At 46.9% G+C, this 18,485-nt stretch overlaps 1 protein-coding gene across 1 annotated transcript; it reads right to left on the reverse strand.

Annotated features, from left to right (window-relative positions):
- Positions 1-813: 813 nt before the first annotated feature.
- On the reverse strand, positions 814-11,729 carry LOC144722932 (insulin-like growth factor 2). The gene is made up of 4 exons (XM_078601357.1): positions 11,547-11,729; positions 10,140-10,314; positions 7,664-7,812; positions 814-4,988 (listed from the first exon to the last, which is right to left on the reverse strand). Exons 1-4 carry the CDS (start codon positions 11,604-11,606, stop codon positions 4,782-4,784), a joined length of 591 nt encoding a protein of 196 aa, XP_078457483.1. The 5' UTR covers positions 11,607-11,729; the 3' UTR covers positions 814-4,781.
- Between the last annotated feature and the right edge of the window lie 6,756 nt (positions 11,730-18,485).

Below are 18,485 nucleotides of genomic sequence, written 5' to 3' on the forward strand. Positions count from 1 at the left end.
ACCGATTTCGATAATGAAAAGCAAGGTGGATGCACCTGCAGAGAAACGTTTTCAATCACTGCGCATATCCTAATATGACATTGATCAGAAACATGGGCACTGACGAAGGGAAATGCAACAAAGTGTGACAAGTAATGGAGCCTGGAGAGAGACCTCTTGGGAATCAGAGAACAAATGCACGAAATAAAGTGAGTGTGGGCAGACCAGTGCTATAAGGAACGTCTCGCCATGGTGGTGAGATATTAACTACGTCGTCTGGTATGCAGGAGGTCGTCGGTTCGATCCCAGCCCTGACGCCTGCTGTATATTCGTAGTTTACGTGTCTTTCTCCCTGTGGTCGCGTGGATTTTTCTCCGGGTCTTCTGTTTTTCCCCTCCACATTTAGAAACGCGCGTTTAGAGTATTAAACTTCTATACATTTCCACACGATAAGCCACTTTGTTCAGCTATCACTTGTGACCAGGTCGCTTATGAAAAACACCCATATAGCTCAGTGGGCCTTACCTGGTAAAAATACTAATAGTTTGCCGATGGACAAGTCTGGTGACGATGTGAGAACACACCTGAGAGTACGTTCCACCGCAGAGATGGAGTGATTAAAACAGCTCCTGTGCAGGAGAGAGATGGATTGTGAGATCGCAGATCTGTAAGTGATGGCATTGACCTGGGGAGGCCTTCATGCAGCAGTTAATTCACTATTTGACCATGGCTGATCATGATGATGACTCCGAATAGCTAGAACCTCACTCGGCACGCCCATATTTATCAAACTTATAGACGCACAGAGTCAAAACTGTGGAGCAGAATGCAAGAGAAGATTAATCGGTGGTTTATTGATTACAGTGTCCGGTACACGAAAGACAAGATACATTACACACATGGCAGTCCTCGCGCGAGCCTGCTGCGGTCCACGACGGATCTGTCTGGGTCACCGCTTTTTTTGTGCTGTCGTAGCAAATTGTAAGTTGCTTACTGCACGCACAGTTCAGCATTGCTGTGGAAGCTCGACACGTGGGTTTTTTAGTGAACGTCTTGGCAAGCAGCACGCCCTCACAGAGGTTTCGCTTGCCTCCTTTCAGGTACATATTCCCCTGAACATAAACTGGATCTTGCAGTGGTCAGGTTACGATGTGCTGCAAAGGACACATTTTTGTTTTGTTACGCACTTTTACTGACGGCAAAACACTACACATTTAAACGGTACTTAAGATAAAGGGAATATCGTATGAATTCTGTTGTTCTTCTTATTATTATTGCAGTTGATTAATAAAATGTTCGGCAAGTAGGTTTGCAGCCAGAACTATGTAATATTGCAACAACAAAAAACCCCGCTTGACTGCAGTTGGAAACATTAATATTACAACAATTCCTGGGATGCCAGCTAAAAGACAATCTCTGCTTCTGTCATTAAATATACATTGACAATGCATTTTACATGCTTTCATGCATTCAAGGAAGAGGTGATTAAGTTAAAATGTGAATGCGTTACAGCCAAATTACAACAATAACCTAAGCGGAAATGGCATGGAATTGGCCCTACGTGAGACGAGATGGTACGCCCAGGGGATGGGAGCGCATCGTGCGTGTAAGGCACGGCCACGAGAGAGATTATGGCTCTTCTTGTTGTTCTCAACTAAAAAACTTTTTTACATTTTACCAGGTAAGGTCCACTGAGCTAAAAAGGTATTTTTCAGAAGCGGACCTGGCTATCATAAATGATAGCCCAACGAAGTTGCTTATCGCGCGGGAGTGTCCAGCAGCCAGATTCTCTAAATGCACCTTTGATTCTAAATGTGGAGGGATAAACCAGTACACTCGGAGAAAAATCCACGCGACCACGGGGAGAACATGGAAACTCCAAATATACAGCAGGCGTCAGGGTCGGGATTGAACCCACGACCTCCTGTATACCAGGCGAGATAGTTAACATCTCACCACCGTGGTACCCCAATTAGTGGCAATGGGATTCTAATGTTTCCGATCAAAACACTGAGTTCAAGATGGCTTGATTTCGCATGTTCCGTGGTTTAAATTGTAGGGCACGATTTATAATCCGGTACATATTTGAATATTTCAGAACTTTGTAATTTAATGACAGAAGCAAAGCTCGTGTCCTCAGGAGGATTGTTGTTTCTAACTGGAATACAATTATTGTAATGTGAATGTCCAACCGCACATTCATGCCTAATTAAGTTTTAAACAACCACAAAACTGTTGTTCTCAGCTGAACAGTGTTTTTTCGATTAAATACTTTGCTGGTTAGCATTGCAGCAATTGTGTTGGACATGGCCAATAATAAAACAATGCATGTCATTGTATCATTAAACAAATCTAGAACCCCCCCCCCAAAAAAAAAGTTAACTGAAAGTCATAAATCTACAAAGGTGCACAAAGGCAAATATTTTTTAGCCTTTTTGTATAATACCATATCACATTCATATTTACAACACAGTTACTCATTCAGCAATGAGCACGCGTTCGTGTTAACGCCTTTGGATATAAAAAAAAAATAGCAATGACGGAAAGGAAAAAAAAACACAATGCGAAATTAACATTTTTTTTTTGCTTTTTGTACCACATTGTAATGCAGCTCACATCAGTGTCGAATGATGTTACTGTCGACACGTGATCAGGAAATAACAAATTATGAAATAAATAGTGCCCTAATCAGATACAAATGGCATGAGGCAGGCCTCGTTTGCTTGTATCAATCTCAGCCGCGCGAACCCCTCTCGCGTGTGTAGTCAAGTACTCAAGACAGCGAAGCAAAGTACGCTTGCAAAATGGGACATCACGTGCTCCCTTAGACGGTGCACATTTTTGGGGGGATATTTTAAACAACCGAATGTTTGTCATAAGGTTCATGTAGACAATTTTTGGTGTATATATTGGCGAAACTCGCCGTAGGAAAAATTTAGTGACGGTTAAAAGTAAATTTTTACCCAAAACAATGTCAACGCTACCTTTTAATTGTTTAGCAAATGCATTTATAACGTTGAAATGCAACAGCTAAAAACACAAACATGCTTAAAACATTTTCATCCCGACAGAAAACTGTCAAAACGTGTATCTTAAAAAAATATGTTTCCCCCCACAATTTTTTCAAAGAAGAAAAAATATAGAATTGCAGAAATGTGACAGTACTGCCCTACTTTGGTTGACAACGGTGGTTTTCCCACGGATGAAATAATAAGGATGTGGAATTTCCACCACTGGCTCAGAGGTGTAAACAGGAGATGGGCACTGAACCATGCTTGTTTGATCGGAGACCACTTTAATTAGTTTTTCTTGCCCACTAAGTGGGCAAGCGTTGGGTCAGTATCTACCCTGCTGTGTCACAGACAGCAGTCCAGTACCTGCAGTACATTCTGCCCTGCATCACGATAGATGGCACTGTCCAATGGTTCTACAAAATACATTGTTTATTATTATAATAGTAATATATAATTTTGACTTGTAACGTACCACACAGCATTCGCTCGCTCTCGAAGGGAGAGAGAGGGAGGACGACTCAGAGGCGCGAAGGGGAACCACAGACGAGCGGGAAGGCAGCCATGTGGCGATCCAGCGCTACCAATGATTGCCCAAACTCTGCGGTCCTCTACGTATTAAGGTGTTGCCAGTCAATTCAATGACGCACTGAGGGGTCAAATGTGAATTCGAGCGTCCCACTTTGTCAGCGAAGAATGACGAAACAATCGCAAGTGATGTGCAACGAGAAATTAAACGCGCGTCCGTCGATCTAGTGCACACAACGGCGTTAAACCAAAGTGTCCCGAGACCTCGGCGCTCTGCGGTGAGCGCCTTCGCGGGCCGCGAGCTAACCAAGTCGATTCGTTCGTGACCGTCGCTTGCGCGCATTTTGTTCGAAAAACTCTGCACGTCGTCGCTTTTGCGAGAGGTGGCGGGGGGGGGGGGGCGAACACAAACGAGAAGGTAAAAATGTTCAGGGGTTGACACTGCGCGCTCGCGTCCGGCCCGAGGTTGCAGTGACCGTGAGTGACGACGCCGTGCCAACCGGGCCTCCCCGTGCTGCGTGCTGCTCGCTGCTGTCTGTGGTTGTTTCCTCACGCTCCACGTTTCAAGCAAAAGTAGCACCATGTTCAATACGACGCAGCGTTCATTACAAATTCATAGCATAGTGTCGTTTTACACTTACAGAAAATACATTTTCTTTCTTATATACTGTATAAGGTATAAAGGGAAAAAAACAAATGGAAGGACGCAATTTAGCAGAAGCTTGTAATAATTCGATGGAGCAGTCTGCCAGTGATGTTATAGCAATGCTAAAGGTATATTTGATCTAAGTGTCTGTTAATAGTGCAAGTACGCAAAGCACAATTAAATAATAATGCAAAAAGCATTTAAACACACATCTATTGAACGTAATAATTTGTTTTTGACAGTGCTGCTTAGTGCAGAGTTAAAAGACCTAGAGGCCTTTTATCAAGTCATTCCTTTTTTTTTAACAGCAATGTCAAATTTCACAGATGAGACATGAGACATGCGACATGAGACATGCCCTCAGTCCCTCTCGCAACATGAGATGCACCATTCGCACGCCTGTGCTGGAGTCTGTCCTCGTTTCCGCTCTCAGGCCAAACGGCCCTCCCACCCCTCCCCCACCTCGAGCCGTTTTCAAGTTTCCAATCGTTGAGTCCTTAGTGGCAAGTCGCATCTTGGCCCGGACAGAGTGCGGCTGTTATCGTCGTCGCCCTTCCCCGTGGACGAAGGCCCTCCTGGGGCGGCTCCCCCCACCGCCGCCGACCGCCGCCCTCCGTCTACCGCGCACGTGCCGGTCTGGCCTGGCGCGGCACCAGCGGCCGCTGCGTGGTGACGAGCTGCCGGTTGCGTTTCGCCTCCCGCAGGGCACGCAGCTCGCTCGGCGCCGGCAGGGAGCGCGGGAGCACCTTGCCGTGCTCGTGACTCTTCTCGGGCCACGCCGCGTGGTTCGAGTACTTGTTCGTCATCGACTTCTTGAATAAATCCTGCGGGGTGTAGAGAAGGTGGTGTTAGGGTAGGGCGGCTTCCCCGCGCGTCGTACGCACGCACGCGTGTGTGCTGAGCTTCTTTCGCACCGTAAGTAGCCAACCGTGCAAATCGGAGGTTGCGGAGTGAAGGACAACAAACTAAACACAAAAATCAGCTCTGAAGAAATTAGTTTTCAAATCTACGTGATTTATAAGCGCATAGCTCCAGTGGGTTCCTCGTATCGGAAAGAAGAGCATTCCAGACGGCCGCAGAAGCGCATCTGAAAGCGAGCGATGCGGTGACCGTCTTTGCTCGATGGCGAGCAGCCAAAAGCCGCCGGTGCTGCGAGAATGACCGGAGTTTGCGCGCAATGATGGTTTATGTTCCTTGACGAGATCGGCGAGGTATCGTGGTCCATTTGTAGCAAGCACTTTGTGTGTAATGAGTGGGCCGCCCACACAATGGTTTCCACTTGAACGTGGCTTAATAAAAAATATTCTTAAAATGCTTTTTGTATATTAACACGTAATCCACACGTGAATACAGAATCAAAATCTTTATTTAGACTGGAGGAATCGGATGAGCTATGCAGTTCTTTTTCAAAGCTTCATCTATTCGTAGATATTTTACTTCACTATTCGTCTCTGCGACGGTAAATACAGCAAAAGAAATGTGCATGAGCTGTGCAAATATTAGTAAATGTGTGCGATGTCTGTAAAGTTTCAAAACATTTAAAAAACAAAGTATGATTGCTGATAAGGAATCGGTATGTCAGCCTGTAGACTGGGTAATAAAGTCTTGACAACAGAGAAACTGAACACTGTAAAACATAAGAATCGGTGTTGACACTTGCTGGCAATAAAACAGGTGTCAAGATGTTAGAAACGAAGTAGATTCCTTTTGCAAGGAATCAAGTTTGCACTAACCACACGTACTTGTGGTGAACATGCAAACAAACATTATCTGATAATATGATGCATTGCTTTTTAACACACCAGTGTTAGACCAGAGAGTGCCAAAAGGCGAACAGAACAAAGACAATGCAATTTCAGAGAATGTATAGCTCGGGGTGAGCAGCTAAGGTCCAATGATGAACTAAACACTGTAAAGTCTGTAGATAGGAGATAGACTTTTGGAATAGTATAAGCGCGGAGTTAATGCCAGAGTCTGTAAGAGTCCAGGAGGTAGGGGTAAAACATGAGGTGGTTGTAGCTGCACAACGTTGAGATACAAAGAGGGGTGGGCTCACTCACGCTTGCCAGAAGGAGAATGACCGTGGCATATCAGAATCACAATCTGAATATTTATTTAGACTGGAGGAATCCGTTGAGCTATAAAGCTCCTTTTCACCGCTGTCCAGTAGTTTTCACAGATATTTGATGATGATGAGGATGCTGCTGCATGACTTTCTATAGGTGCCAATGATCAATGTTGTACCAACTGAGAGACTGGTCTAGTACAGTGCTGCCGGAATCGTTGGCAGTGCCGCGCTCGGCTCGCCCAGTGGGATGTACCTTCCACAGCGGGCAGGATCGTACTGAAGTTCATTCGCGAAGCTACTTGAGAAACGAATGTTCCCGCGTGAATAAACGGTATTGAATGTCTCTTATTTTGTAAAGTAATTAAAACTGCTCCTGGTCAATGTGTCAATTGTGAAGCTGATATTCTAATAGAATACCAAAAAGGCAACACATTTCTTGACTCGTAATTAATAAGTAAAAGAAAAAACGCAATTACATAATATGCCAATTTATATGGACTAATATTAAAGATATAGGTAAGAATTGTATATTTAAGAAACCACAGTTTGTTAATTTCTTTTCACAGATCTCGAGGTCATAATCGCAGTATTATTTGAATAAAATCACCGCGTAGAATTGTTACATTGTGCTGTCAATGTCACAATAACGGAAAATGCCATTGATGTGACTGCACATTGCCCTCACTTTCCTTTCCTCTGCCACATCCCAGCGCTGTGGCACAGCTAACATTCATCCTCTAACTTGCTCAGACTCCATCCCACCCCTATGGCTTCATAGTTTCCCCTTGGTCGCCAACGGCTGGATAGCAACTCCGATGTTTTTTTTTCGATAGCCGTGGACTCCTTCCACAGTGGCTTCTTACAGGAAACGGTGTGGGAGGAAACTGGACTAGCAGGGGACAAACAATTGACGCGAGCTGATAACACAACACTGCTCACGAGAGGGACTCAACCCACTTTCTGCACACCGTGTGGGAACCTCGTCAAGGCTACCAACCGGATAAAACCATCGTGCGGACAATACTGGATGAGCGTATGACCGTGGTGGCAAGGCAGGGGGAGAAGAATACGACTAGGGCACTGTGGTGGCGAGATTTTATCTCCCTCGCCTCGTATGCAGGAGGTCGTGGATTTGATCCCGACCCTGATGCCTGCTGTATATTTGGAGTCTGCGTGTCTCTCCCTCTCTCGCAGTAGTCGCGTGGATTTTTCTCCAGGTCCTCCGGTTTATCCCTCCACATTTAGAATCACACGCGATTACACTGTTTGGCTGCTACAACTTTCCACGTGATAAGCCACTTTGTTGAGCTATCATTTGTGACCTGGTCGCTTCTGAAAAAGATCTGTGTAGCTCAGTGGGCCTTATTACCTGGTAAAAAAGGAAAAAAAGAGTTTAACAAAGAAGGTGTACTTGCTGTACTGCATCTGTACCTTGAATGAAGGTGGACGGACGTCCCGCTCAGACTTGGCGGGCTTGGCGCAGTACATCTCGAGAAGGCGCAGGTCACATTTGCTGAAGCAGCATTCCTCCACGATGCCCTTCTTGGGTCGGCCGTGCGAGCGTGAAGATGGGTGCCGCACTGCAACAGGAGTCGCACGTCAGCACCGAGGATCTCGCAATCGATTTTTAACAGCACACACAGAGGGCGGTGCAGCGTTGTCGCGCGTACCATAGGTCTCAGCCGTGTCCAGACCACCCAGCTCGACAAAACTGAATCTGTGGACAATTTGTCGTTTAGAGCCGCCGACTCGGAATTGAGCAATCGTGGCCGTCCCCACCTTTTACAGTCTTCTTGTTCACAAGAGAAAACGTATTCCCGTTTGGAATTGTATTACGTCAAGTAGAAACGGAAATTTTAAAAACCCATAATAGCAATTGCTATGCATACTAAATGGATACATTGCACATGTTCAGCCTCAAAAATATAATGTAATTGGTTAACATAATCACATTGAATTAATATGACATGTATTACCTAAAGCATGATTTATAACACATTGGAGTGTAGAATATTGCAATGTGATATTAAGAATATCCGGCCCTGTGGGGTTTTGGCCATAGTGTTCCACTCTTGCTATTGAGCACCCATCATCCCTCTTGAGTTGTTGAAAGTAAGTACCACTTTGAGGATGTTAACAGTGGGTGTCTGATGGAGAGACTGGCCCCAATCATCGGAATGTGAAATGTCTACCACTGGCTTTAGCCCACAGGGTGGAATGGGCACCACCAAAGCTTGGGTTTAATTTGAAATTAGGCACAATGTGATAACTTAATTCCTGCATAGGTAGTGAGATAATGCTCAGGATATGTACAATATACATAAAAAAACAACTGCTTATCCAGGGCTAGATGACCGTGAAAAATATGGATTTTCGGCACGGAAGTCTTTAGGAGAGACGGAGAAAGCATGGCTCGAGATGAGCAGCAGGAGTAAATAATGAATACTGGGCACGGAAGGGGAGAAGGGGGAGAAATAATTCTATGTTGGGGATGAAATATTAAAGTTTAGTGCTTTCATTAAAATATCTGCAGGTTACAAATGAATACACACGTTTATAATTTTATGGTTAAAATTAAATGTGTTTTAGATTGAGTTATAAGACGATTGCGGTGATTCAAGATTGACAGCTTAAGTCTGCCCCAGGAGCCATGAAAGGGTGTAATGTGAGCAAGCTTTGTTGGTTTTTTACGGGTGAACCAACTCGAGGTTAATGAGTAACGCTCAAGTTAACCAGACCAGGGCTATCGTTTAACTGAAGAAAACACTGCAGATGAGGCCCAGGGTGGTGGAAACCAGTGCAGAGATTTATTTTTATCTCAACAAATGCTCTGAATAATATTTGCTCTGGAAAGCCAATATGCCAATTTAACGAAAACAATTTTTTTGATACATTTATGTCTGGAGACACTTAAGGGGAGTTCTGCTTACATGTGAAACGCAGACAGAAAGGGGAGCACGTGGATTCAGATAATCTACACGTAAAGCCTATGCCGTGGAAACTGCTCAGGAAAAGTAAGTGGCCTAGGGGCAGGACGCATCGCCACAAGGGACGAATCCCGATGGTTAAGAATAACGATGAAGTGGCAGCCAAGGTGTGGAACGCGTCCGAGTGCACGTCCACCAAGGAGATGGAGCGATAAAAACAGCTCATGTACAGGTTCTAGATAGATGGTTACTTCGCAGGATCTTCACACATGGCGGTGGCTTTCTTTGGGAGGGGTGGAGGCCTCATCCAGCTGTGGATTGACTATCGCTCATCACGACGATGATGCAAACATTCATATTGCCTCAAATGTGCATTGACCAATCTGTCGAACTTGTCTTGTGAGAAATGCTCGTGGAGTGTATAGCAATGAAAAAGTACGTTCATGAAAAACATGAAATAAATTTCAATGTGCGGATCATGAAACCATCACCAGCGAAATGTGATGCCCTAGTAAGGTGTGACCTGAGTGATCTGGTGGTAAATATCGTGGGAGTGCATCAAGATAAACCCGTTGTCAGTCGTGTGGCATCTAATGAATTCCAGAATGCGGAGTTGTGAAATGCAACGAACTGCAACCCAATAGTAGACATCTGAGCACTGCGATTAAATCAAGCCCGCTATCGACACGCGCGTATTTATAGAAAATGGTCAAAGATCAACCGATGTTGACCATGCAATTTATAATGGGCTGCGTAATTTCATTTGCCGCGCGGAATTCGTTTCGTGGTCTCCCCAAGTTCAACTTTCACTCCGGTTGCAAACGGGAAGAACTAACATGTGCTGAGTGGTCAGCTCTACTCTAACTCCGCCGGTGCCAGTTCGCCAATGCTCTAACTCGGCATTCTCTCTTCTCTCCCTCTGCCGGCCTTCCATTTTTTGTAAGCAACGAACCCGCTCCGAGAGGTGGTCGCGTCCTCACCGAAGTAGAATCCGCGGTCCCCGCACACGAACTGGAGGGCATCGACAAGCTCGGAGCCGCACAGCGTCTCGGAGGCGCGCACGGGGCGCGAGTTGCCTGCCCCCAGCAGCAGCATCAGCAGCAGAGGAGCCAGCAGCGTCAGGGGCCGTGCTGCGGTGCAGCCCACAGCCGCCGTCTGTCAGGCGCGGCCAGGGACAAAGAGTTAACGTGCATTTGCCAAAAAAAAAATTCGCTCGTGCAATGTATACCCAAGCCCATTTTTGTTGCGCGTTTGTGACATTAATCTAGCTGGCCTTGGAGCCGTGATAACAACTTGTTTGTATATATATAATGTGTTAGACTGAGCGATAGAACGCAGCTGCAAAAGACTACGTGTGTTTATGAGTCGGGGGGGGGGGTTATTCGTGAACAATGCCACCGTTAAAATCAAGTTTTAACTGTGAACACTTTAGTGCTGATACATTCAATCCCGAATAGTCTATTAGACGCGGTCCTCATGTCAAGCGGTGAATTTCAGCGGTAATCAGATGTTGTCTCCCGAGGTGAAACTACTCCGAGTAAACCGTTGAGGTGCGACCGAGTGATCTGGTTGTAAATATCTTGGGAGCGCAGTCGTATGGGATCTAATGAATTCCAGAATGCAGAGTTGTGAAATGTAACGAACTGCAATCCAATAATAGACATCCGAGCACCGTGATTAAACCCAGCCTGCTATCGACACGCGTGCATTGTATACAATGTCCCAAGATCAACCGATGTTGACCGTGCAATTCATAACGGGCTATGTACTAACGACATCGCATTTGCTTCGTGGTTTTACAACTTTGACACGGGTCGCAAACAAGAATAAAATGAACTGCACACGAGGTCTGCTTTTTTTGCAAGTCAAATAGATTTAAATAATAGTTTACATTTGACCGACCGACGAGCCTTCAAGATCATCATTATTCATGGGGCAGTTTATTCAACCTCACAGATTTGCAACGGTGCCTTGCTCTCAGCACGCAGCCACGTGGGCTCCCAATTGCCGCACTTTTAAGCCAAAACGTGTTGAATTTGCAGTCCTTTCCAAACATTCCCCTGGCTTTTCTTTGTCGCTGTCTTAGAACTTTTCAGCCGCGCAAATTCCAGCAAAGGCACTTAACGCAGCAGCAAATCAAAACAGCTCTCTAAAAATTACGACGTATTTTGCATTTCTATAAAGTCATCATAATCCCTGCACCTCTATAACACCACCAACTACCACGACCACGACCGTTAAAACTACACGAACGAATCAAACAAAAAAACTTCACCCATCTTCAACCGCGACAGAACCATTCACACGTAACAACAATTGTAATTTTACAACGATACCATCGGAAACTATCTTACGACGAACCAAAGAAAAGAGTTGCAAACAAGTACCCGTGGTGTCCTGAATGTGAAGCAGCAGAGCGAGCAGCTGGCCAAGCCTTTGTACTCCATGGCTTGGGGAGAGAGAGAGAGAGGCGAGCAGAGACGGACGGTGATGCTCGGTTGGTGGTGGTGGTGGTTGATGGTGGTGACCTTGAGGTGGTGCGGTGAGCTCGGTCTGCAGACCCTTGTCTTCGGGTGCAAACTGCTGCCCGTCGCCGCCGCCTGCGAGCCTTATAAACCCCGCGCGCGCACCCCACACCGCCCCCCCCCTCCCCGAGTGCCGCGCTTTATTTATTTATTTACTTCCTGCCTCCGTCTGTGAGCCATTGGGCGTTTAGTGTTGCTCCGTGCGCGTGTGTGTGTGGGGCGCTCTGTGTGTATGTGACGCTCTGTGTGTGTGTGGGGCTGTGGGTGGTTGTTATGGGGCCGTGTGTGATGATTTGTGGGGGGGGGGGCTGCGTTACGAACATCGGCGACCCGAGTTCGATTCCCGCTCACGGCCGACGCCAGTGACGATTCTCTTGAACCGGTCCTCTGGGACTGGGTCGACTCAGCCTCAAACGAGGAGCTGGTGCGCTGTGTAAACATCGCCACTAGGGGAGACAAAGGCGGTCAGGCGTGGTGCTGGCAAGCCATCCCCTCGTGTACTGTACCAACCTAGGTGCTCGCTAACAGCACTTGCCCCAAAATCTATACGGGGATTCTTTGTTTCTGTGTCTGTGGGGAGGAGGGGGGGGGGCTCCGTGTGTGGGGGGGGGGGCTTTGTGTGTGGGGGGCGGCTCTGTGTGTGGGGGGGCTCTGTGTGTGTGGGGGGGGGGGGGCTCTGTGTGTGTGGGGGGCTTATGTAGGGTGGGGGCTTTATATGTGGGGGGGGGGGGGTTGGGGCTCTGTGTGTGGGGGGCTCTGTGTGTGGCTCTGTGTGTGTGTTTATGTGGTGTGTGTAAGAGTCAGGGTAATGTTGGTATTGGGAGAGTCGGATTCTGGTCTATCCTCAAAGCTGGTGTCATGGATATTTGGTAACACCTTATAAAGAATACGTCATAGTGGTTGGAAAAGTTTAAAACCCACCGTTTATGTAGCATGAACAAGAAAGCTTCAGTGTACATTCGGGTGAAAATAAATCCACACGGCTACTTCATAACTACATGGCTTTCTATTTAAAAAATACTTTTCTGTTGCTCAGCAAATTTGAATAACTTAACACTTCATTATTCTTCACTTAATTACTTTACAATTTTTTAAACCCCCCTCTCATGCAACTGAAAACATTGCGCGTACTGTGCTGTAATTGGATCGCGTGAACTTGGTGACTTTGTGCTCGGCCGAGGCTCTCTCCAGTGGGCCACATTATGCTCATGGTAATCGCTTGAACACACGCATGAACAATAACAATGACTCGATCAACATGTTGCATTTTTCAAGAACTCCCCTACCCGCCGCCGACTCCTTTACGAGCATAACGAATAATGAAAACGGAGGGAAATTTCAACAAAAGAGGCAACAACAACAACACAAACAAAAAACTCGTCCTTTATTATTCTTTTTTTGGCAACGTAAAACAAAAATTGGCAACAAAATACATTCCTGGCCTTTAACAAGATACTTATTGTGTGACTCGGACCTATGCAGCCCGTCCGGAGTGACGACGTGGGCGCGTATCAGCAGACGAACCGTGCGGCATGAAACGTTCTCACGTTCTCTCAGAGACACGCATTGAACTCCGTCGCCAATTGCAGACATTTCATCGACTCCACGGGGGTTTGCTCTGCCCCGATCACCTTTGCACTTCGTAAGCGTCTTCCCGACTGCAAATAACACGTCGAGTCGGAAGCCCGCGCGTGTCCTCGTGAGCACGTATCGCACACTGACACCGCGGGCAGCCTTAAGTTTCTTTAGTACAGCTGTCATAAAATATATTGAGTTGAATAATGCTGCGGTTATCCAAGTGAGACGATTACAAGTAAGGAGACCCTTTTTTAAACTGTAGGGCCTCGTGTAAGGGATGTCCACGTGTATTGGCAGGACCGCGCGATCATCAGCAATTCAAACATTCTAGAAGCTTGCATAATACGTAAAAAATATATATATTGAAAAAAATCCAAAACCCAAGTTTACAAAATGTGGCTTCCAAATACTTTGCAGCACAAGAGGCACTCAGTATATAAAACATTCATAGAAAGGTTTTTGTTGAAGCGACAGCTCCCGGTGCCTCCCGTACACGTTTTCCAAATGGATTGAAAAGTCTCTTTCATGTAACTGTGTCAGCAAAATCCTTGCGTGATAACTCGCTGCACTTTTCTCAGGGTGATTGGTGGGAGGGACGTGGCTCTGATCGCCCACCCCTCATGAGCCGTGCAGGCCTTCACAGGTGCTGCACGCTAACAGCACCTGCCCCAAACAGTGATGGCTATATGGGGGGGGGGCTTTGTCTTTGATGTGGTACGTGCATCCGTAACAACTCGATGTTTAAATCCTCCCTAATGCGCTCTGCTCATTTGGAGCAATGGAGTGAGGTGATAGATATCATGATATACTGCCGCCAGTGGGGGAGGGGAACAACGAGTTTGGTGAACTCCGGTGACCTGGGTTCGATTCCCAGGCAAGGATAACATCGCAGTGGCGAGTGATATCTCAACCAATATACTCACCCCCTGCCCCCCCTTCACGAAACTGCACTGGCTAGTGTGGTGAAGTATGGTCAATCAACCCCCACGACTTAGAATGCATGGGCAGGCCTTCACTCCGGAGTGGGTTGACAATGGGTTGCAGCTGACACATCTATTGTATACAATACCGATCACAAGCCTTTGATCAAATTACTCTGAATGCGCCCGATCATATCCCATTGCGGTACTGTTCTATGAGAATAGGTTTTTCTCCTGTTTTCCCGGCAGCAAAACAGTTGTGTTAAGATGTTAAAACACCAAACTGAAACCTTTTACGAGGAATCATGTCTGCATTAACCACAATGCTTGTGGTCAGAATGCAAACAAAAAAAACATATTCTGATAATATATGCATTGTCCTTGAAAAAGGCGTCCTCTGGTCTAACACCGTTTGAGACGAGGCTCAAAAGAAAGCTGTCTCTGGTGTGGACCAATCATGATGTAGATACTGTACATCTATGCTCCCCGCTTTCACTGACTTGCACTGAGCAGCGTGGGGGAAGTATGTAAAACAAAACCAGAAGTCACGTGGCACACGCAAGAGGAACGCACATAGAGCGATAATAAACGACTACATTTTCTAATATAAGTATGCATATACAAGAGGATGTATAGCCGGCTCATAATAACACTCACCGCGAAGCCAGTTTGCACGTGCTGGAGTTTAGGGGTTTGATGTTTCTTTTGGTCGTCTGTTTTTTCCTATTGTAAATTTGATAAGCGCGCACACACTCTCTCTCTCTCTTGCTGTAATCTGGATATCAAAGACTCCGTGATGCCATGCAGACGTTGATGTACGCACTCTGCGCCGCTCGTTGCTTCCAGGAGGCCCAGGGCAGGATGCCGCGTGAGGGCCCCCATCGCGGGTAATCGTGGATGGCAACTTGCATTGTGCCGCACACCGCATGCCAACCCGCTCACTCGCAGAGCAGGAGAGAACGACACGGAGGCGCGAGCAATCAAAGACGAGCTGGGGGGGGGGGGCAGTGGCCAGGTGGTGAGCCGGTGCCAATAATTGCTCAAAGATCAGCAGTCCTCTACGAGTGAAGATGACTCTAGCCCCAATCGTGAGTGTTAACATGGAGGTGGGAACCGGAGCGCCCGAGAGAAACCCCGCGCGTGTCAGGGAGCAATACTTTTCACCCATACAGATGGAACAGATGAAGTCCACACTTTTGCTGCACTGGGTTTACGGCACCTCGACACCAACGGGAAGGGAGTTTCACAACATCTGTGTGATTCACAAACCCCTCGACCCCAGTGATATATTCTATGATTGCGTACACGGCAGCGAATACGTTGCTGAGCTAAATGCCAGTGCCGTGTTTCCTGCTCTAACATATGGATCGGAACCGTGGGAAAAAACTTGACAATGAAAACTGATAGTTTTTTTAAGGTACTCAAAAAATGACACTGAGACGACAACAAGAGCACACGGGTCACACGGGTCAGAGGGCAAGTGCAAGTGCAATTAGGGAGGACCCATCGCGAACAAGGAATGAGGGCAGGATGGACTTGACTGAGGGTTGGATGTCAGCCCAAAGCGGCAGCTCAGCCAAGAGTGCGACCACCTGTGGAGATGTAGCGATGATATCACCTTGACATCTACGGAAAAAATAGCTTCATAGCTCACCGGATTCCTCCGGGATGAAAAAATATTTCGATTCTGACGTGAGCGTATGCGCAACAACGCGAAGGATCGTGGCATCGGAAGAGACGGGGGCTGGCAATGAGCAGTGGAGTGATCACGATCGCTAATAATGACGATGTAAATTAGCACAACATACATGGCACAGTGTGAACTTAACAAAATGTAGGTTTTCTACGTATCATTGCAAGAGAGACTGGATTATAAGGGCCTGTAAATGAAATGTGACTCGTTATTATGCTCGTATCTTCGCATGTGTTTTGCTCACTTTTGCATCAGATGTGGTTGTGTTCAAACTTAACTTGACCAACCATAGTGGATTATACAATATAAACATGTACTGTAAGCTTTTTCTCATTCAACTGGGAAATATGAGCTTGACAGGTAGCCACACACACAGGGCTGACATGCATTCAAAGAGGAAATGTGCAGTCATTACAGATTATGCATTTACATGTTGGCGAATGTTCATTTCCGTCCCGCTGTTTGGCCAAAAAAAGACAGCGAGGATGTCTCCGTGACCAAAAAACGAGACAAATTGGCAAGGATTTGTCTTTCGTGAAAAATGTGAACTTGTGCCAAAACAGCTTCCACTCAAAGCTGCTCGTGAGGTGGCCAGGTTGCTCCAGACTGCTGAGCTGGCACCGCCGACAACCTGGATTTGAATTCGGGTTTCAGCCGCTCGTGATCATGCTGGCTTCCTAAGTGCAGCGACTTGATGGACTCAGCCCAGTTATCAATGCTGGGGCAGTGGTGGCACGCCTGTAACCCAGCACTGTGGGAGCAGTGAGCGCTGGTGGATCACGCAAAACTCCCTTCCCATGGGCATCTAGGTGCCACGTACCCTGGCTCTTACAGAAGGCGGGTAACAGCACAATTGGGATTCTACCTGTTATATATGTGGCGGGATCGAGTGTTGCCCTCTCACACACGTGGATTTAATGTCCGAGTGCTCCGGTTTCCTCGTACGTTAATGAAGTTGGTCAAATGTGCCAATAAAGGACGGTAGAGCTTGGACAAGTGTTGGCGCCGGTTCTGGCTGCCTGTGGTTTCCCACGGTATCCGAAGATACGGAAACTCTGTGCGTCACTTGTGCATAGCTTTTGCCTAAACGAATTGACAGCGAAATTATTCCAGCTCTGATCATTAAAATGCCTTGGTGTTGCCGTTATGCAACAATCTCAGAACAGAGTGTGTGGAGAGTGTGACCCCGACCGTGTAAACAATAAAAACGGACACTTGAATTTGTACTTGATTCCAAGACGTTGGCACACGAGGAAACACAAGCTCTGCAAGATTCCCGTATGACTTCTCGGTCTCAGGCTAAAATACCAGGAATAATCTTGCAAAAAAAAAGACCGACCAAGAAACATATTATGACCACCTACAAATAACCTTTTGCGAGACAACAACAGCATCTTCCTGCACAGTATCAAAGATGATCATTCCTGGGACACGTCTTGCGGAAACCCGGAGAATGCCTAGAGAAGATGCTGATGCAAGGCCCAGTTCCAGGCAAGCGAGGCCGACCAAGAGAGCTTGGACTGATGACCTTGCTGCTGCTTGGGCAAGGCTTATTATGGGACTACTTCTCGCAAGAACTGTCGAAGCCCCCGTGTAGCGTAGGAGAATCCATCTCTAAATGAAACTTTTATTTTACGAGGTAAGGCCCACCGCGACATGTAGTTATTTTTATAAGTGACCAGGCCACACATCATAGCTCAACGAAGTGGCTTATCACGTGGAAATGTATAGCAGCCAAATATTCTAAACGCATGTTGATTCTAAAGGTGGAGACAAGAAACCGGAGGACTCGGAGAAAAATCCACGCGACCACGGGGAGACAGAGACACGCAAACTCCAAATATAGAGCAGCAGCAGGCGTCAGGGTCGAGATCGAACCTACGACCTCCTGCATACGAGGCGAGGTAATGAACATCTCGCCATCGAGGCACCCCTGCCAATCGGGTCAAGGGAGGCTAGACAAGGAACAGAACATATCATACAAGTCAACTCGACCTACCGTGTGAAGAAAGTGTTCAGCTTGCAGCACAGAATTCCCTTGGCGTTTCTATCCGACGCATGCCCGTGGCCCTCTCTGTCGCATGAGCGCCCTCTTCTGGTTGAAGAGCGAACTAATTTCACATTTTTACAAAACGTCACGCACTGCGCGCGATCCTGATTGATGATGATGATGTGTGTGTGTCAGTGTGTGTGTGCGTTGCATGAGGAGCGGTGGTGTCGTGGTTAGCACACTGTATTAGGAACCCAGCGACTCGCCCGACCTAAGTTACATTCCCATCCTAAGCCGCATCCACGGAGCAAACCATGGCAGCAGATGCGGATACCTGACGATGCACACATGGAAAATGTAAAACATCTCCAGCAGTGTGCGACTGTGGTCATCCAGAACAGAGACCGCAGTACAACACATCAGGACTCAATGCCCCGATCCACGAATACGAAGGAGACAGCACAGCGATGATTACACAACTCCGCCACTGCTCCTCACCTGGCCGCCTGAAAGTGAAATTGTAGCCGTTGCAGTGCATCGACGTCAGCAGCCGTCCGACAGAAGAAGAAGAAGAGGAGGAAGAGGAGGAGGAAGAAGAGGAGGAGGAAGAGGAGGAGGTT

The sequence above is a fragment of the Lampetra planeri genome, chromosome 16, assembly GCF_965212315.1.
Source record: "Lampetra planeri chromosome 16, kcLamPlan1.2.h2, whole genome shotgun sequence".
In the NCBI taxonomy this organism is placed as follows: domain Eukaryota; kingdom Metazoa; phylum Chordata; class Hyperoartia; order Petromyzontiformes; family Petromyzontidae; genus Lampetra; species Lampetra planeri.

What these genes read in the sequence shown, in the direction of transcription:
- LOC144722932 (XM_078601357.1), bottom strand. Translation starts at nt 11,606, where the DNA reads ATGGAGTACAAAGGCTTGGCCAGCTGCTCGCTCTGCTGCTTCACATTC. An exon ending in TCACATTCAGGACACCACGG is followed by an intron (nt 10,315 to 11,546) that starts GTACTTGTTTGC and finishes CGCGCCTGACAG; the next exon opens with ACGGCGGCTGTGGGCTGCAC. An exon ending in TCCGTCCACCTTCATTCAAG is followed by an intron (nt 4,989 to 7,663) that starts GTACAGATGCAG and finishes TACACCCCGCAG; the next exon opens with GATTTATTCAAGAAGTCGAT.